Source organism: Heterodontus francisci, chromosome 7 (genome assembly GCF_036365525.1).
Source record: "Heterodontus francisci isolate sHetFra1 chromosome 7, sHetFra1.hap1, whole genome shotgun sequence".
In the NCBI taxonomy this organism is placed as follows: domain Eukaryota; kingdom Metazoa; phylum Chordata; class Chondrichthyes; order Heterodontiformes; family Heterodontidae; genus Heterodontus; species Heterodontus francisci.
This window is the reverse complement of record NC_090377.1, coordinates 71,353,811-71,374,761: the sequence shown is the minus strand read 5'-3', so window position 1 is coordinate 71,374,761 and position 20,951 is coordinate 71,353,811. Positions and strand designations below refer to the sequence as shown.

The 20,951-nt window shown below is 44.9% G+C and overlaps 1 protein-coding gene across 3 annotated transcripts in view; it reads right to left on the bottom strand.

Annotated features, from left to right (window-relative positions):
• Nucleotides 1-20,951, bottom strand: part of cfap210 (cilia and flagella associated protein 210) — a 113,935-nt gene that overhangs the window by 80,463 nt on the left and 12,521 nt on the right. For 2 of the 3 annotated variants that reach the window (XM_068034561.1, XM_068034562.1), the window contains exon 2: nucleotides 8,975-9,052. The exons of the other annotated variant lie outside the window; for it this stretch is intronic. In XM_068034561.1, coding sequence (XP_067890662.1) covers nucleotides 8,975-9,052 — 78 coding nt within the window. The remainder of the gene's footprint in view (nucleotides 1-8,974; nucleotides 9,053-20,951) is intronic. 3 annotated transcript variants of the gene reach the window in all.

Below are 20,951 nucleotides of genomic sequence, written 5' to 3'. Positions count from 1 at the left end.
ATGTTTGAGACCAGCAGCAGAACATAATGAAACCAAATAAGCTTAAAACACAAACGTATTTTCATTCATCTTCATGCATCTTAGTATTGTCAGTTCAAGTAACTTCAGGATATGTGTTCCCATCTATAAGTACAGTCCAGCTTCCCTAATGCGTGAGATTCTAGTGAATTTTTTTTTTAGACATTTTAATCCGCAATATCTTTGTTTCTGCAACCATACATCTCCAATTTAACATGAAAGTTTGCCACAGAAATCCCCAGTGCATTAAAAGTGAATATTGTGCAGACAGGGGAGTGTTGTGAGGCATTTTATGGGTGGAATTAAGGAATAGAAAAGGATTTAAGATTGTAGTGGGAGTGGTCTATAGGTGTCCTGGTAGCAGCTGTGAAGTGGTAGATTGTATAAATGCAGAGATTAGACAAGCATGTAGCAATAGCAGAATGGTTTTAATGAGAGATTTTAACTTCCATATAGATTGGGATAAGCAGATTAGTACATGTCAAAAAGGTAGTGAATTTCTTGAGTGTGTTTGGAATAGTTTGCTGTAACAATACATCCTAGAACCAACAAGGGGGAAGGCCATATTTGATTTAGTTACAAGTAATGAGCCAGATTTTGTTAGCAGCCTAACAGTACATGAACATTTATTTAACAGTGATCATTATATGATCGATTTTAATGTTATGTTTGAAAGGGAGAAACAAGAAAAACTATTACGTTTCTAGATTTAGGTAAGGCTGACTTCAATGGAATGGGACAGAGACTGCCCATAGTAAACAGGGCAAATCTGCTAATGGGTAAAAAGATAGATGATCAGTGGGAGATGTTTATAAAATAATTTAATATGATAGCAAACCAGTTTATACCCCTAAGGGGCAAGAGCTCTACTTGCCAAAAAGACAGCCATGAACAACTGAAGCGGTAAAAGAAACATAAAACTAAAAACAAAGAAAAACAGAGAACATAAAAACTGACTGTAAAAGCTTCTGTAGATATGAGAAGAGAAAAAGATTAATGAAGACAAATGTGGGTCCCTTACAGACAGAAATGGGGGAATTTATAATGGGGAACAAAGGAATGGCAGACCAATTAAATACATACTTTGGTTCTGTCTTCACAAAGGAGGACACAAATCACCTCCCAGAAATGTTGGGGAACATAGGGTCTAGTGAGAAGGAGGAAAACTGTATGAAATCAGTATTAGTAGGGAATTGTGTTAGGACAATTGATGGGATTTAAGGCCGATAAATCCCCCGGGCCTGATAATCTACATCCTAGAGTACTTAAGGAAGTGGCCCTAGAAATAGTAGATGCATTGCTGGTCATTTTTCAAAATTCTATAGACGCTGGAACAGTTCCAATGGATTGGAGGGTAGCTAATGTAACCCCACTATTTAAAAATGGAGGTCGAGAGAAAACAGGGAATTATAGACCGGTTAGCCTGACATCAGTAGTGGGGAAAATGCTAAAGTCCATTATAAAAGATGTAATAGCAGAGCACTTGGAAAACAATGACAGGATCGGACAAAGTCAACATGGACTTACGAAAGGGAAATCATGCTTGACAAATCTACTGGAATTTTTTGAGGATGTAATTAGTAGAATAGATAAGGGAGAACCAGTGGATGTGGTGTATTTGGACTTTCAGAAGGCTTTCGATAAGGTCCCACATAAGATAAGGGTGCAAAATTAAAGCACATGAAATTGGGTGTAAGGTACTGACATGGATAGAGAACTGGTTGGCAGATAGGAAACAAAGAGTAGGAATAAATGGGTCTTTTTCCGAGTGGCAGGCAGTGACTAGTGGGGTACCGCAGGGATCAATGCTAGGACCCCAGCTACTCACAATATATATTATTGATATAGATGGGGAATTAAATGTAATATATCCAAGTTTGCAGATGATACAAAGCTGGGTGGGAGTGTGAGCTGTGAGGAGGATGCAGAGAAACTCCAGTGTGATTTGGACGGATTGAGTGAGTGGGCAAATACATGGCAGATGCAGTATAACGTGGATAAATGTGAGGTTATCCACTTTGGTGGCAAAAACAGAAAGGCAGATTATCTGAACGGCGATAGATTGGGAAAGGGGGAGGTGCAGCAAGGCCTGGGTGTCCTTGTGCACCAGATGCTGAAAGTAAGCATGCAGGTGCAACAGGCAGTTAAGGCAAATGGTATGTTGGCCTTCATAGTGAGAAGATTCGAGTACAGGAGCAAGGATGTCTTGCTGCAATTATACAAGACCTTGGTGAGACCACATCTGGAGTATTGTGTGCAGTTTTAGTCTCCTTATCTGAGGAAGGATGTTCTTACTATGGAGGCAGTGCAGCAAAGGTTCACCAGACTGATTCCTGGGATGGCAGGACTGACATATGAAGAGAGATTGGGTCGATTAGGCTTGTATTCGCTAGAGTTTAGAAGAATGAGAGGGGATCTCATAGAAACCTACAAAATTCTAACAGGACTGGACAGACTAGATGCAGGAAGGATGTTCCCAATGGCGGGGGAGTCCAGGACCATGGGTCACAGTCTAAGGATAAGGGGTAAGCCATTTAGGACTGAGATGAGGAGGGATTTCTTCACCCAGAGAGTGGTGAACCTGTGGAATTCTCTACCACAGAAAGCAGTTGAGGCCAAATCATTAAATATATTCAAGAAAGCATTAGATATAGTTCTTAGGGCTAAAGGGATCAAGGGATACGAGGAGAAAGTGGGAACAGGGTACTGAGTTTGGATGATCAGCCATGATCGTATTGAATGGCGGTGTAGGCTCGAAGGGCCGAATGGCCTACTCCTGCTCCTATTTTTCTATGTTTCTAAAGCATACAAAAATACAATAAATAGCACAGAATCTGGTGACTGAGAAAGATACAAAGAACAGTAAAAGATGACAAAACAGATGGCAAGAGCTACAAAATGAGAGTATAAAAAGAAACTTGCAGGGGATATTAAAATAAACACAAAAAAACCTTTCCACTATATTAGGAAAAGGGAGGTGATATTGCCAATGAAAATGAGGAAATGCTGGACATGCTGAATAATTATTTTGCATCAGCATTTACAGTAGAAGTGATCAGCATGCCAGACATCCCAAGGAAACTAATGTGGAATCAGGGACAGGGATTCACCAAAATTAACATAAGCAAAATAACAGTAATGAAGAAAATAGTGGCACTAAGGAGTAACAAATCCCCAGGACAAGATGGTTTCCATCCCAGGGTTTTTAAGGAAGTAGGTGAGAACTTTGCATATGCCCTAACCATAATATTCCAAAGTTATCTCGACTCAGGAACCCTTCCTTTTTGGAAAATTGTGCATGTCACTCCGCTATTTAAGAAAGGTGATAAATGGAAAACAGGGAATTATCAACCAATTAGTCTAACATCTGTCGCCAGGAAATTGCTGGAGTCTATAATTAAGGATAGGGTGATGGAACACCTTGACAATTTTCAGCTGATCAGAGAGAGCCAGTATGGATTTCTACAGGGTAGGTCATGCCTGACATACCTGATTGAATTTTTTTGAACAAGTAATTAAAGTAGTAGACAGAATATTGTCTATGGATCTCAATGTTTGTAAACAGTGTGTAAGTTGGTAAGCAAATTAATGACCTGCAAAGAAATTACTGAACTGCCCAAAATAGCTGGAGCATTTAATACGTTTTAAGCGACACCTTTGTAATTGGCTCTTTTGGTACTGTCAAATGGTGAGCCTGTTTATTAGTTATGGTGTCCTAGCTAATATTCATCCTCGAATAACATCACTAAAACAGATTATCTGGTCATTATCATATTGCTGCTTGTAGAAGCTTGCTGCGCACAGATTGCAGCATTTTCTACTTTACAACAGCGATCACACTTCAAGTACTTCATTGACTGTAAAGCAATTGGAGCAATCCTGAGGTTGTAAAAGTCTTCCTTTTCTTTGTCCATTATAGATAGCTGCCTGTAAGTAGAGTGAACGGCGTATGTGGTGGAGACTATACTTCCATCTCCTCCTCGTCTGTACTAGATCTGGAATTTATCTATTTTTGAATATTTGGACACATTCCAAAATCAGTGAATTAAGTTGTACTCAGTAGCATTAATTAACAATTCCAAATGTTACTCATTAAATGATATTCAACTTGTATTTGTATTTGTGTTCAGGTTTCCGCCCCTGCCACAGTACCGAAACAGTTCTTATCAAAGTCACAAACAACATCTGATGTGACTGTGACAAAGATAAACTTTCCCTCCTCATTTTTTGCAACCTGTCAGCAGCCTTTGACACAGTTGACCACTCCATCCCCCTTCAATGCCTCTCCATTGTCATCCAGCTGGGTGGGACTGCTCTCACCTGGTACCACTATCTAATTGTAGCCAGAGAATCACTTGTTATGGCTTCCCTTCTTGCTCCTGCACCATTACCTCTAGTGACCCCCAGGGTTTACTTTGGCCCCTTCCTTTTTCTCCTCTACATGTGACCCTTCAGCGACATCATCCAAAAGTGTTAGTTTTCACAGGTACGCTGATGAAACTCCGTTCTACCAAACCACCACCTCTCTCGACTTCTCCACTGTTGCTAAATTATCAGACTCTTTATCCGACATCCAGTACTAGATGAGCAGAAATTTCCTCAATTAAATATTGGGAGACTGAAACCACTATTTTTGGCCCCGACTCCAAACCCCGTTCCCTCTCCCTGGCAAAAGTCTGAAATTAAGCCAGTTTCTTCGCAACCTTGGTGTCACATTTGACCCTGAGATGAGCTTCCAACCTCATATTCATGCCGTCACTAAGACCGCCTATTTCCACCTCTGTAACATCACCTGCCTTTGCCCTTGTCTCAGGTCATCTGCTGCTGAAACCTTCATTCATGTCCTTGTTACCGCTAGACTTGACTATTCCAATGCATTCCTGGCTGAGCTCCAACATTCTACCCTCTGTAAACTCCAGGTCATCCAAAACTCTACTGCCTGTGTTTTAACTTACACCAAGTCCCATTCCCCATCACCCTTGTGTTCACTGACGTGCATTGACTTTTGGTCAAGCAACGTCTTCATTTTAAAATTCTCATCCTTGTTTTCAAATCCTTCCATGGCCTTACCCCTCCCTATCTCTATAATCTCCAGCCTCTGAGGTACCTGTGCTCCTCTAATTCTGGCTTCTTGTGCATCCCCGATTTTAATCACTTCACCATTGATGGCCGCGCTTTCAATTACTTAGGCCTCAAGTTCTGGAATACTCTCCCTACACCTCTCCAGCTCACTTTCCTCCTTTAAGGCACTCCTTAAAACCTACTCCTTTGATCAAACTTTTGGTTATCTGATTTAATGGGCTGAATTTTACCAGCCCCTCGACATCGCAAGTCGTGGCGTGTGGGCTGGTAAAATTCTGCGGGGAGATGCCCGCCTTGATCCACAACGTCTATAAGGGCCTGCCGCAAATTACCAGCGGCGGGGGGGGGTGGGGGGACCTCAGTGCGGCCCCCCCGCTGCACGGCGGCGGCACCCCAATTAGAATATGTTAAATGGTACTTACCTCTGCAGATTATGCAGCCTGCCGCCTCTCCATGGACACTTCCTGATTTTACTTTGAACAGGCGGCGTCACATGCCATCCCGTTCGCGACAAAAGTTAAGTTCCTTTTCAGGGGTCCCACTCTGCATTCCTAAAGGGAGGAGGGAGGGTGGGGGGTTTGGGGGGGAAGATTACAGGGGTCACACTCTGCATACTGGAAAGGAGGAGGGAGGGGGTGATTACAGGGGTCTCACTCTGCAGGCATGAAGGGAGGTACTGTGTACCCTCCCTCCATAAACAGTATATGCTCTGCATTTGTTTGTGTTTGTGAAGAAGCAATAGCACTCTAGTCACCGTGTGTGTGGGGAGGGTGCCAGAAAGGGTAGGAGCATGAAGGTTATATGGATGGGGGGGGCAATCCATTCAGCTGGTAGGATCTTGATGTGGTCATGCTGTCCCACTATGAGTGTTGGCCAAGATGGGCAATGCCATGGCACGCCACACAGTTGATCCATGCAAGCAGCTGATGTCCCCTTCAACACCAATCCCTGCCTGATAGGAACCTTCGAATACATGAAGGGTTCAACTTTATTTATCACATGGAAATAGGTATGGCTTATCCTACATTGTGTGATCCTCTGCTCCAGAGGATCCATATGCGCCAGAGGCAAATTCAACCGGCAGGTGCGATCCACGTAGAGGCCCCCGGTCGTGAACAGCAGCCCCCAAGGTGAGCTCGCCATTATGATTGCCGTGCATCTACAGGCCCCACATGACATGCCATCGGATGTCAGAAGCGATTGTGGGTGTAGAGAGGGTGGTGACACGTCGCTGTGCCCTGCTCAAGGATGACCTACAGCCCACGGGCTTCAGTGGACATCCTATGCCTTTGGTCCTCATGATGGCAGCGGTTTTCAAGCTTGAGGCCTATGCAGCTTTTCAGGGGCCCACCGGAGACCTTTGTGGGGTCACACAGTCAGCAGTGCACCGCTGAATCAGGAAGGTCACCAATGCCCTGCACCAGAGGGCCAGTGAGTATGTCCGCTTCAGGACGGACTCTCACAGCCAGGCTCTGTGGGCCATCTATTCCGGCACCATTGCTGGAGAACCATAGGTTGCAATGTTCATAGACTATACTCATGTGGCCATCAGGCCTCCTGCCAGGCTACCACCTGCAGACGTCACCCTTAAAGGAATCCTCTCAATCTAGGTGAAGCTGGTATGTGATCACCGCAGATACTTCATGCAAATCTGTGACTGCTTCTCAGACAGCTGCCATGACACCTGGGATGGGCGTCAGTCCCAGCTGCCACCGCTGGTCAGTGAACTGGCTCAGATGGAGGGGTGGATTCTTGGAGATAAGGGCTATCCTTTGCAGATATGGCTCCCGACAGTGAGAGACCCCACCACAGCTGCAGAAGAGAGATACAGCGCTAGCCACTGAGCTACAACAGCCACCATTGAGCAGGCGATCGGCATGCTGAAAGAGCGCTTCCATTGCCTGGATGGATAGGATGATGCCCTGTACTACGGGCCGAAAAGGCCAGCTCCTTTCTTTGATGCTCTGCACAACTACGCACCTAATAAGGGCCAGGCCTGGCATGATGAGGAGAGACGTTAATAAGATTTCTCCTCGGACTATGAGGATGCTGAAGACCTACAACACGAAAGACGCATGGGAGGGCAGATGGCACCCAGGCTCTGCAAGCAGGGGTAGCAGTGAGCTAGGGATGTACAGCAGTGGCTTATCAGACAAAGGCTGTCTGCTCCATAGGAACCGACATGAGCTCTGCAAGCCACACATCACCCTCGTTCACCTACTGTGCACCAGTCCACATCTGCAGCATTCCTCTGTAAACCATTAGAGGCAGCAGCTGACTGAGCCAATGTCCATGTCACTATATCCATGGAGACGCCCATGAGTAATGGTGGCGTGGCAATGATGTTATTGCACACGTTGGCTCTCCTGAAGGGGCAATGCTGCAAAGGGATATGACATTGGCGTTACATGCTGGCACACATCATTCACACAGAGAAAAGGACACACATGTTAGTGAGGAACATTTAGTGAAAGACATATTTTCATTGCTGTGATACCCGTGCATTCCCATTGTGTCAGTGTGTTCTCTGTAAACAGAGAGGTTGGCCCTTCTTGTTGCAACCTCTGCGCAAGCAACCTGACTGGAGGAATTCTGCTGATCTGCTTGCTCTTTGGCTGTGGATGACTTTGGCACTCATAACCTGTGCACACGAGGCCTAGCGGGCCCCAGCTGGCTGAAGGAGTGCTCATTCATCCCCTTCCAGCATTGGACCCTTTGACGCGGATGGCCCCACGGCTATTCACCTCCTCTGCCATCTCCAGCCAGACTGCTTTGCTCAGGTGGGAGGGCCTCTTCGTATCATCGCTGGTGGAAAGGACCTCCTGCCTTGCCCGCACAGCTTGAAGAAGACTGAGCAGGGAGGCATCGCTGAACTGTGGAGCCACCCTCAAGTACCCCTCTGCCATCCTCGGCTTTTGGTGTGGTCCTTTAAATGCAAAGGTGACTCCACCGTGAAACAGCTCTAACTTCTGGCTGCAAGGTTTGTCTTGCACATGTTTGAAAACCAATGCAGAACTAGTGAGGAAATCTGTGCTGTTGTCATGGTTTTTCAACTGTTACACATTGTCACATGTTCACGAACACTTTGCTTCTGCAGCAGCTGATCATATTTATTGGTGTAATATTTCTAGTTGGCAGTGCAGCTAGAATATGAACATATTTTCCTGTTTTTTAACAAAGATCATATAATTGCAGTTACATGTATTTTCACAGAGAAATGAATACAAATTCCAAATGCATTAGTCTGTGGCTTTTCACAGCCAGATGATTAGATGCTCACAGTAGGTAATTATTCATCAATAATGGCTTTATTTCTGTTGTGCATTTGCCTTTTATGGTATATTTAAGTTTTACGTCCTGGAATGTGCAAAATTAAGATTATTCACCCAGGTGCGGCACACCTACAAGAAGCAATGTTACAGTTGAGTGGAAGAAGAGGATCGTCACTTCATAGGACACTGGGACACAGCAGGGTAAGTATGTGGCAGCAAAACAGAAAGTGCTGGGGTAACTCAGCAGGTCAGGCAGCATCTGTGGAGATGCTAATGTGCCCCCGCACAAAATATCGCGGGGACTCTGCAGCGGCCACTAAATGCGGGAACCCCGCTATGTTTAAAGGGCACCACCGCGCAGTGAGTGAATAAAATTCAGCCCAATATCTCCTTATTTGGTTTGGTGTTTTATAATGCTCCTGTGAAGCACCTTAGGACATCTTATGACATTAAAGGCGCTATATAAATAAGTTGTTTTTCTAATCTTATGTCTACCCAAGATCAGTTTTACAGCGACATACTATTTAACAATTTAGAACTTATTCCATAATTTAACACTGGTATGCATTGCTTTATATTTCTCAGTATTAAATGCAACTTACCATTCACTTTTCCAAGATCGCTCTCCTCAAGACACCTAGGCACACACAAATTGGTGCTCTGAACCGAAGATATTCTACCTGCCATGCATATATAATAGATATAAACAGTAGGGCAACACTACTAAAAATTGCACAATTATAATAATTACCATCAATTAACATTTTCAGGTTTCCATCAATGATCCAAACAGTAATTTAATCCTGCAAGCTATCATGTTAATTATGTCTCTTGTGAGGAACCTTATCAAACACTTTAAGGTTTTCAGGGAAAAGGACCAAAATTTACTGTTTATATCTGTGGATTCATATTTTGACCTGGAATCGAGTTAAAAGAAAAACCCAGCCAAAGTTTGGTCATCAGCTGAAAAGCAATGTAACATGAGCTGAAGTACCATTTAACTTGAGCTCACCCTCAAAAATATAAAAATCTGAAGGGACAATTTAGTGTACCACTGGTAACTGCTATATTTAACTATGTAAATCACACTTGGTATCAGTGATTACAATTAAAGACACAAGAAAGGTGATACTAAGCATCAATTAATAAAATCTAACACATTACAAGAACAAAAATAAACTTGACTTTCAGTATCACCTTACCATTGCAGCATTGCACAATTACATTCAACTTCCATTATATAGTAAGCAATTGCCAAGGCGAACCTCTGTAATATATGTTATAACAAAGTGATTCCTGACAACGCAGCGGCCAGCTGACGTCATCAGAGTGCGCCAAGCTGCGCACAGGCACAGCTACAATTTGCCAGGACTAAGTGGCGTGTGCGTGTGATGACATCATCGTGCAGTGCCAACGTATCGCGTATCCGCGCCTGTTCCATCTTCGTGCATGAGCGCTAAAGCGTCATCGGGTCTCCAGCCCCTCCACTCGGCTGGAGGAAGCGGCTGAATGGGAGATTTTGAGGCTGGAGCTCGATACGCGTCACTTACTCCCGCCCCATCAGTTGCTCTCCCCCTCGGCAACTCGCTCCAGGCCTCAACGCTTCCTCCCCTCAGCCACTCGCTCCTATGGCACTCCTTGCAACCCGCCTTACTACTTCGGGCGGCACGTGGAGACTGATCAAACGTGGGAGTGAGTGGCCGAGAGGAGAGAAGTGGCGTGGCCCAGAGCTAGTGGTTGGGGGCAGGGTGGGGGGAGCGAGCGGCCGGTGAATGGGTGGCGCAAGCGGGGAACAATCGGCCAGGGAAGTACGGGGAGCAGCGAGATGTGGAGCGAGTGGCTGACGGGGGGAAGCAGCCGGTGGGGAGGACGGGGAGAAAGCGAGTTGCTGAGGGAGGGGGGGGGGGGAAAGAGTGGCCAGTGGGGCGGGAGCTAGTAGCTGCATTCAGCTGAAATTAGTCCTGGTCAGTCATGTAAATGAATCACAATAACGAATTTGCAGCACATTTTATACTCTGCCCGATTTTCTCTTCCATCGATCGGAGTGCCAATTCACTATCTTCCAATGGAAATTCGATCATAAAATTCCTTTTGTATTTAATAGGATTACTGGAATATTAAATGGATCGGATGATTACAGTTAGTATCCTATAACTACATAGTAGCATATTACTGGGCTTCCATCCAACTTAATGTAAGGTTAGTTTGCTAGAACGATCTAGCCATAAGCATTTCCTGTGATAAATTGAGCAGCGCCATCTTTAATCCTGGCAGCTGACTGAACATCACAAACACTGACTTTCCAGTTGAAGAGCCTGCATTTGTGCATGTGCAAGTACTGCACTACCTAGTGGTTGCGTTGTCAGCAAACACAGACTAATTGTTAATGCAATGCCAAATACATCTCTCTGGTCCAGTAAAATAACAATTTAAATAGTTGCGTCTCATTCCTGCATGTAACAAATTCCTCTTAGAGATTTAAAAAATTCAAATTTAATTTTTTCTTATTCTTCCTTTGTCTTTTTCTCTCTTATGTACCACTTTTTCTGTCCCTGTTGTTATTTCTTTCTGTACCTAATTTGACTCTAATTCACTCTCCTTTCCCATCATTTCTATTTCTTTCTCAATCCTTAAATCCTTAAGGAGATATATTGTTGGTCTCATTGTTCAATAAGGTCCCAGATGCCCTGCTGCACTCACTGTGCTGTTATCATTTCATACTTTCAGCAATTTACAATGAAATTATATTCAAGGTAAAGGGTGCCAGATAAAGTCTAACTAATGACACACATGGTGAGATGTCCCACTCCAACAAGATTTGGTCTGTTGACATTGTTGTTATTCCCTGTGGCATCCTGGAAGGAGCCAGAGGCAAAGAGATTCTGGGATGCAGTTCCCTTTATCGCAAAATGAAATTCAATGCTCGCTATAGTGGTTGCTAAAATGGCTTGGTGACTGCTTCCCACATAAAGCACAGTCTCCTTTTGCACAACCTCTCAGAAGTACAGTTACATTGTTCTGGGTCTATATAATCTGTTGGGAGAGTAAGGATTCCAGTGAGCATCCCTCCTTCAGCTGGTCTCCCTGCAGCAGAAGAACATAAGAAATAGGAGAGAGTAGGCCATATGGCCACTCAAGCCAGCTCTGCCAGTCAATAAGATCATGGTTGAACTTCGGCTTTCCTGCCCTATCCCCATCTCTCTTGAATCTCTTAGTGCACAAAAATCTATCAATCTTAGTCTTGAATATCTTGACTGAAATCCACAGCCCTCTGGGATAGAGAATTTGAAAGATTCACAGCCCTCTGAATGAAAAAACTTCTCACCTTAGTCCTAAATAACTGACCCTTTAACCTGAGACTATGACCCCTAGTTCTAGACTCTACAGCAGTGTTTCCTTAAAAATGTAGTTGTTACGTGCAGCCAGTTTTTACAGTGCGTGGCCCCTTTAATTTTTTTTTACACAATATTTGTCCTGGAACAAAGCCTGCGCAGTACCTCCCAAGCTGCTGAGCGGCCGCTCACTCGCACAGCTTAGTGGGAATTTGCTTTCCCGCAGGGGAAACAGCCTGAAAGCATCTACCCTGTCAAGGCCTCTAAGAATTTTATGGGTGAGAAATTGGCTAGCGTAGCACCGCTTGTAACAACAGTACAGAGGCTTTGCACCATTCTGTGTCCCCCATGCTGCCAGCCATTTCTGTGCATACTGCAGAGTGTTCTGCCAGGAATAGGGTGCACGCAGGTGCATCTCCTGCCTGCACCAGAAGGCTCTGATTTGCCCAACTGGCTGATGTGATGTCAGGATCCCAAATTTGGAGTTTTTTGATGAGGTAACAGAAGGCTGATCAGGGTAATGCTATTAATGTGGTGTACATGGACTTCCAAAAGGCATTTGATAAAGTGCCATATAACCGACTTGTGAGCAGTTATAGTTCATGGAATAAAAAGGGGCAGTGGCAACATGGTTACGAAATTGGCTGAGTGGCAGGAAACACAGCGGTGGTTAATGGATGTTTTTCAGACTGGAGGAAGGTTTGTAGTGGAGTTCCTCAGGGGTCAGTGTTAGAACCCTTGTTGTTCCTGATATATATATTAATGACCTAGACCTTGGTGTACAGAGCACAATTTCAAAATTTGCGGATGATATGAAACTTGCAAACATTGTGAATGCGAGGAGGATAGTGTAGAATTTCAAAAGGGCATAGACAGGTTGGTGGAAAGGGCGGAAGTGTGGCAGATAAAATTTAATGCATTGAGGAGAGTCAATATAAAATAAAGGATGCAATTCTAAAGGGGGTGCAGAAGCAGAGGGACCTCGGTGTATCTGTGCATACACTGGACACAGAGAGAGGAGCACAGTGGGAACGGAGGTTTAAAAAGTGTGCCAAAAGCCCAGAGTCGGAGACCGGAGACAGGAGACAGAGTGAGAGAGAGAGAGAGAGAGAGAGAGGAGCACGGCAGGAGTGGTGCAGGGAAAAATCGAAAAGTGACATCAGAGTGATGTCACAATCAACAGAGAGAGCAGGGAAGAAGCTACCTGTTTGGTGAGAATCTGGTAAGTGGTTAAGGTCCATTCTAATCCTAACGTTTAAAGTAGTAAAGGAACTAATGGTAAGCTTAATATATAAAAAAGGAAAATAAAATAAATAATTGAATAAAATAATTAAGTAGTTAATTAAAAAACATTAAAGATGGCAGGACAGCTGATGTGTCATGGCTGCAGCATGTGGGAGCTCCTGGATGCCAGTGTGATCCAGGGCAAACACGTCTGCAGTAAGTGTTTGCATCTCGAAGAGCTTCGGCTCAGAGTCATTGAACTGGAGGCCAAGCTGCAGACACTGCGACACGTGAGGGCGGGGGGAGGTTACCTGGACATTTTGCACCAGGAGGTGGTCACACCCCTTAGGATAGGGTCTTCTGATTTAGTCAGTGGTCAGGGACAGGAGAGTGTGGCTGCAGCTGAGGCAGGTAAGGGGACCCAGAGGGCAGGAGTGCAGGAGCCTCAGCCTTTGCGATTGTCCAACAGGTTTGAGGTTCTTTCAGCTAGTTTGGATAAGGGTGGGGGCTGCAGGGTGAATGAGCAACCTGACCACGACACCATGGTACAGGAAGCCATTCAAGTGGAGGGAGAAAAAAGGAATGTAGTGGTCATAGGGGACAGTATAGTTAGCGGGATTGACACTGTTCTCTGCAGCAAAGAGTGAGAGTCCAGACGGCTGTGTTGCCTGCCAGGTGCCAGGGTTCGGGACATCTGCTCAGGGCTGGAGAGGAACCTACAGTGGGAGGGGGAGGATCCAGTCGTCATGGTCCATATAGGTACCAATGACATAGGCAGGACAAGGAAAGAGGTTCTGCATAGTCAGTATGAGGAACTAGGCGCAAAATTAAGGAGAACCTCAAACGTAATAATCTCTGGATTATTACCTGAGCCACATGCAAATTGGAGTAGGGCAAATAAGATGAGAGAAATTAACATGTGGCTCAAAAACTGGTGTGGTAGAAGTGGGTTCCGGTTCGTGGGGCACTGGTACCAGTACTGGGGAAAGTGGTGGCTGTACCATTGGGATGGTCTACACCTGAACCGTGCTGGGGCCAGTGTTCTCATGAGCCTCGTAACTAGGGAAGAAGAGAAGGTTTTAAACTGAATAGTGGGGACAGGGGATCAAATTTGGGAAGATATGGTAAATCAAGGAGTGGAGACAAGGCAAGAGAGAAAGGTATTAATAGGGGAAATGATAAACAGACTGTGACTGGAAGGAACAGAGAGTACAAATCTAAGAGTAAATCAACAGATAAGGCTAGAGGTTACAAAAATAATAAAAGGACACAATTAAAGGCTCCGTATCTGGAAGCCCGGGTTTTGGAGCTGGAGCGGCAGCTGGGGACACTGGGGAGCATCCACGAGGTGGAGAGTATCGTGGTTAGCACGTATAGAGAGGTGGTCACACCGCAGGCTAAGACCCCAAAGGCAGGAGGGGAATGGGTGACCATCAGGCTCAGCAAGAGGACTAGGCAGGCAGTTCAGGAATCTCCTTTGGCTATTCCCTTGCAAAACAGGTATACTGCTTTGGGTACTATTGGGGGGAATGATCTCTCAGGGGAAAGCAGCCACAGCCTAATTCGTTGCACCACAGTTGGCTCTGCTGCACAGGGGAGGAGCAAAAGGTGTGGGAATGCAACAGTTATAGGGGATTCAATTGTAAGGGGAACAGAAAGGCGTTTCTGTGGCCACAAAAGAGACTCCAGGGTGGTATATTGCCTCCCTGGTGCTCGGGTCAAGGATGTCTCAGAGCGGTTACAGGACATTATGAAGGGGGAGGGTGAACAGCCAGTGGTCGTGGTACACATTGGTACCAACGACATAGGTAAAAAAAAAAGGATGAGGTCCTAAAAGCGGAATATAGGGAGCTAGGAGGTAAGTTGAAAAGTAGGACCTCAAAGATAGTGATCTCAGGATTACTACCAGTGCCACGTGCTAATCAGTGTAGAAATAGCAGGAAATATCGGATGAATACATGGCTGAAGAGACGGTGTGAGGGGGAGGGTTTTAGATTCCTGGGACCGCTTCTTGGGGAGGTGGGACCAGTACAAACTGGACAGGTTACACCAGGGCAGGACCGGGACAGATGTACTAAGGGGAGTATTTGCTAGAGTGGTTGGGGAGGGTTTAAACTAAAATGGCAGGGGGATGGGAACCTTTGCAAGGAGTCAGAGGAGGGGGGATCAAAGACAAGAACAAAAGACAGTAAGGGGAATAAGAAAAGTGATAGGCAGAGATATCAAGGGCCACAATCAAACAGGGCCACAGTGAAAAAGAGTGGGAAGGGGACAAGTTAAGTTAAAAAGACAAGCCTTAAGGCTTTGTGCCTTAACGCATGGAGCACTCGCAATAAAGTGGATGACTTAATCGCGCAAATAGATGTAACCTGGTATGATATAGTCGGGATTACGGAGACATGGCTGCAAGGTTAACAGGGATGGAAAATGAACATCCAGGGATATTCAGTATTTAGGAAGGACAGACAAAAAGCAAAAGGCGGTGGAGTTGCATTGCTGGTTAAAGAGGAAATTAATGCAATAGTGAGGAAAGATATTAGCTCTGACGATGTGGAATCTGTATGGGTAGAGCTGAGAAACACTAAGGGGCAAAAACATTAGTGGGGGTTGTATATAGACCCCCAAACTGTAGTGGTGATCTTGGGAATGGCATTAAACAGGAAATTAGAGATGCATGTGATCAAGGAACGTTATGGGTGACTTTCATCTGCATATAGATTGGGCAAATCAAATTAGTCACAATACCGTAAGGAGGACTTCTTGGAGTATATACGGGATGGTTTTCTGGACCAATACGTTGAGGAACCAACTAGAGAACAGGCCATCCTAGACTGGGTATTGTGTAATGAGACAGGAATAATTGACAATCTAGTGGTGCGAGACCCCTTGGGGATGAGCGACCATAATATGATAGAATTCTTCATCAAGATGGAGAGTGATGGAGTTGATTCTGAGGCTAGGGTCCTAAATCTTAGTAAAGGAAACTACGAAGGTACAAGGCGCGAGTTGGCCATGATGGATTGGGAAATGTTACTTAAAGGGATGACGGTGGCCAGGCAATGGCAAACATTTAAAGAGCGCAAGGATGAACTGCAACAATTTTTATCCCTGTCTGGCGCAAAAGTAAAACGGGAAAGGTAGCCAAACAATGGCTTACAAGGGAAATTAGAGATAGCATTAGATCCAAGGAAGAGGCATATAAATTTGCCAGGAAAAACAACAGACCTGAGGATTGGGAGCAGTTTAGAATTCAGCAAAGGAGGACCAAGGGATTGATTAAAAAGGGGAAAATAGAGTACACGAGCAAGCCTGCGGGGAAATAAAACTGACTGTAAAAGTTTCTTTAGGTATGTGAAGAGAAAAGGATTGGTGAAGACAAATGTAGATCCCCTACAGTCAGAAACAGGGGAATTTATTATGGGGAATAAAGAAATGGCTGACCAACTAAATGCATACTTTGGTTCTGTCTTCACAAAGGAGGACACAAATATCATACCAGAAATGTTGGGGAACACAGGGCTTAGTGAGAGAGAGGAACTGAAAGAAATCAGTATTAGTAGAAATGATGTTGGGGAAATTGATGGGATTGAAGGCCAATAAATCCCCAGGGCCTGATGGTATGCATCCCAGAGTACTTAAGGAAGTGGCCCTAGAAATAGTGGATGCATTGGTGGTCATCTTCCAAGATTCTATAGACTCTGGAACAGTTCCTACAGATTGGAGGGTAGCTAAATGTAACCCCACTAATTAAAAAGGGAGATAGAGAGAAAGCAGGGAATTATAGACCAGTCAGCTTGACGTCAGTAGTGGGGAAAATTCTAGAGTCCATTATCAAAGATTTTATAGCAGAGCACTTGGAGGACAGCGATAGAATCGGGCAGAGTCAGCATGGATTTACGAAAGGGAAATCATGCTTGATAAATCTACTAGAATTCTTCAAGGATGTAACTAGTAGAGTTGATGAAGGGGAGCCAGTGGATGTGGTTTATTTGGACTTTCAGAAGGCTTTCGACAAAGTCTCACATAAGAGATTAGCATGTAAAATTAAAGCGCATGGGATTGGGGGTAGTGTTTTGCGATGAATGGAAAATTGGTTGGCAGACAGGAAACAAAGAGTAGGGATAAATGGGTCTTTTTCCGAATGGCAGGCAGTGACTAGTGGGGTACCACAGGGATCGGTGCTAGGACAGCAGCTATTCACAATATCCATTAATTATTTAGATGAGGGAACTAAATGTAATATCTCCAAATTTGCAGATGACACACTGTGGGGCGGCACAGTGGCGCAGTGGTTAGCACCGCAGCCTCACAGCTCCAGGGACCCGGGTTCGATTCCGGGTACTGCCTGTGTGGAGTTTGCAAGTTCTCCCTGTGTCTGCGTGGGTTTTCTCCGGGTGCTCCGGTTTCCTCCCACAAGCCAAAAGACTTGCAGGTTGATAGGTAAATTGGCCATTATAAATTGTCACTAGTATAGGTAGGTGGTAGGGAAATATAGGGACAGGTGGGGATGTTTGGTAGGAATATGGGATTAGTGTAGGATTAGTATAAATGGGTGGTTGATGTTCGGCACAGACTCGGTGGGCCGAAGGGCCTGTTTCAGTGCTGTATCTCTAATCTAATCTAATCTAAATCTAATCTAAAACTGGGTGGGAGGGTGAGTTGTGAGGAGGATGCAGAGGTGCTTCGGATAAGTTGTGTGAGTAGGCTAATGCATGACAGATGCAGTATAATGTGAATAACTGTGAGGTTATCCACTCTGGTAGCAAAAACAAGAAGGCAGATTATTATCTGAACGGCTATAAACTGAGAGAGGGGAATATGCAGCGAGACCTGGGTGTTCTCGTACACCAGTCGCTGAAGGGAAGCATGCAGGTGCAACAGGCGGTAAAAAAGGCAAACGGTATGTTGGCCTTCATAGCGAGAGGATTAGAGTACAGGAGCAGGGATGTCTTGCTGCAATTATACAGGGTCTTGATTAGGCCACACCTGGAATATTGTGTGCAGTTTTGGTCTCCTTATCTGAGGAAGGATGTTCTTGCTATGAAGGGAGTGCAGCGAAGGTTTACCAGACTGATTCCTGGGATGGTGGGACTGACATGTGAGAGATTGAGTTGGTTAGGATTAAATTTGCTGGAGCTCAGAAGAGTGAGGGGGGATCTCATAGAAACCTATAAAATTCTAACAGGACTTGACAGGGTAGATGCAGGAAGGATGTTCCCGATGGTGGGGGGGGTCCAGAACCAGGGGTCATAGTCTAAGAATACGGGGTAAACCCTGTATGTCAGTCAAGAGCGACGTCTCAATTCATTCCATCTTCGCTGCCTCCGGAGAATACTTGGTATCAGGTGGCAGGACCGTATCTCCAACACAGAAGTCCTCGAGGCGGCCAACATCCCCAGCTTATACACACTACTGAGTCAGCGGCGCTTGAGATGGCTTGGCCATGTGAGTCGCATGGAAGATGGCAGGATTCCCAAGGACACATTGTACAGCGAGCCCGCCACTGGTATCAGACCCACCGGCCATCCATGTCTCCGCTTCAAAGACATCTGCAAATGCGACATGAAGTCCTGTGACATTGATCACAAGTCGTGGGAGTCAGTTGCCAGCGTTCGCCAGAGCTGGCGGGCAGTCATAAAGACGGGGCTAATGTGTGGTGAGTCGAAGAGACTTAGCAGTTGGCAGGAAAAAAGACAAAAGCGCAAGGGGAGAACCAACTGTGGAACAGCCCCGACAAACAAATTTTTTTGCAGCATCTGTGGAAGAGCCTGTCACTCTAGAATTGGCCTTTATAGCCACTCCAGGCGCTGCTCCACACACCACTGACCACCTCCAGGCGCTTACCCATAGTCTCTCGAGATAAGGAGGCCAAAGAAAGGACGGGGTATAAAGCAAGAAATAATGGCAGCTTGTCAGAAAGGTAGAGCGATAATTATGGGGAATCTTAACCTACATATAGATTGAAAAAAATCAGATTGGCAGAGGTAGCCTAGATGAGGAATACCTGGAATGTTTTCGGGATAATTTCTTGGAAGAATTTATTATTCAAGAAGGGTAGCAGGGATAAACAAGGTAATTACAGGCCGGTGAGTCTAACATCAGTGGTAGGGAAACTATTTGAAAAATTTCTGCGGGACAGGATTAATCTCCACTTGGAGAGGCAGGGATTAATCAAGGACAGTCAGCATGGCTTTGTCAGGAGGAGATCATGTCTAACAAACTTGATTGAATTTTTCGAGGAGGTGACTAGATGGGTAGATGAGGGTAAAGCAGTTGATGTATCTACATGGACCTCAGTAAGGCTTTTGATAAGGTCCTGCATGGGAGATTGGTGAAGAAGGTAAGAGCCCATGGGATCCAGGGCACTTTGGCAAATTGGATCCAAAATTGGTTTCGAGGCAGGAGGCAGAGGGCGATGGTCGAAGGTTGTTCCTGCGATTGGAAGCCTGTGACCAGTGGTGTACCGCAGGTGTTAGTAGTGTACATTAATGATTTAGACGTGAATATAGGAGATATGATCAGTAAGTTCGCAAATGACACGAAAATTGGTCATGTCGCAAATAGTGAGGAGGAAAGCCTTAGATTACAGGACGATATAGATGGGCTGGTTAGATGGGCAGAGCAGTGGCAAATGGAATTTAATCCTGAGAAGTGTGAGGTGATGCATTTTGGGAGGACTAACAAGGCAAGGGAATATACAATGGGTGGTAGGACCCTATGAAGTACAGAGGGTCAGATGGACCTTGGTGTATTTGTCCATAGATCACTGAAGGCAACAGCACAGGTAGATAAGGTGGTTAGGAAGGCATATGGGGATACTTGCCTTTATTAGCCGAGGCATAGAATATAAGAGCAGGGAGGTTATGATGGAGCTGCATAAAACGCTAGTTAGGCCACAGTTGGAGTACTGTGTGCAGTTCTGGGCGCCACATTATCGGAAGGATGTGATTGCACTGGAGAGGGTGCAGAGGAGATTCACCAGGATGTTGCCTGGGCTGGAGCATTTCAGCTATGAAAAGAGACTGGATAGGCTAGGGTTGTTTTCCTTAGAGCAGAGAAGGCTGACAGGAGACCTGATTGAGGTATACAAAATTATGAGGGGCATAGATAGGGTAGATAGGAAGAAACTTTTTCCCTTAGTAGAGGTGATTTTAACCAGGGGGCATAGATTTAGAGGGGATTTGAGGGAAAAAAAATTCACCCAGAGGGTGTTAGAATCTGGAATACACTGCCTGAAGGGGTGGGAGAGGCAGGAGCACTCACAACATTTAAGAAGTATCTAGCTGAGCACTTGAAACGCCATAGCAAACAAGGCTACGGGCCAAGTGCTGGAAAATGGGATTAGAATAGATAGGTGCTTGATGGCTGGCATGGACACGATGGGCCAAAGGGCCTGTTTCTGTGCTTTATAACTCTATGACTCTAATACGTTCTGGAGCCAACCAGAGAGCAGGCTATACTTGACCTGGTATTGTGCAATGAGAGGATTAATTAATGACCTCATAGTTAAGGTGCCCCTAGAGAGCAGCAATCATAATATGATTGACTTTTACATTCAATTTGAGGGAGAGAAGAGTGGGTCCAAAACTAGTATTTTAAACTTAAATAAGGGCAATTATGAGGGCATGAAAGCAGAGCTAGCTAAAGTGAACTGGCAAATCTGGTTAAGGGATAGGTCAATAGAGATGCAGTGGCAGACATTTAAGGGGATATTTCAGAATACACAGAATAGATATATTTCAACGAGAAAGAAAAATTCCATGAGTGGGACCCACCATCCATAGTTAACTAAAACAGTAAAGATAGTATCAAACTTAAAGAAAAAGCCTATAATTGCGCAAAGATGGGAGGCAGGTCAGAAGATCGGACAGAATATAAAAAACAGCAAAGAATGACTAAAGATTAATAAGGAAGGTAAAATTAGAGCACAAGAGAAAGCTAACTAGAAATATAAAGACAGATAGTAAGAGTTTCTATAGATATTTAAAAAAGAGTTAACAAAGTGAGCATTGGTCCTGTAAAA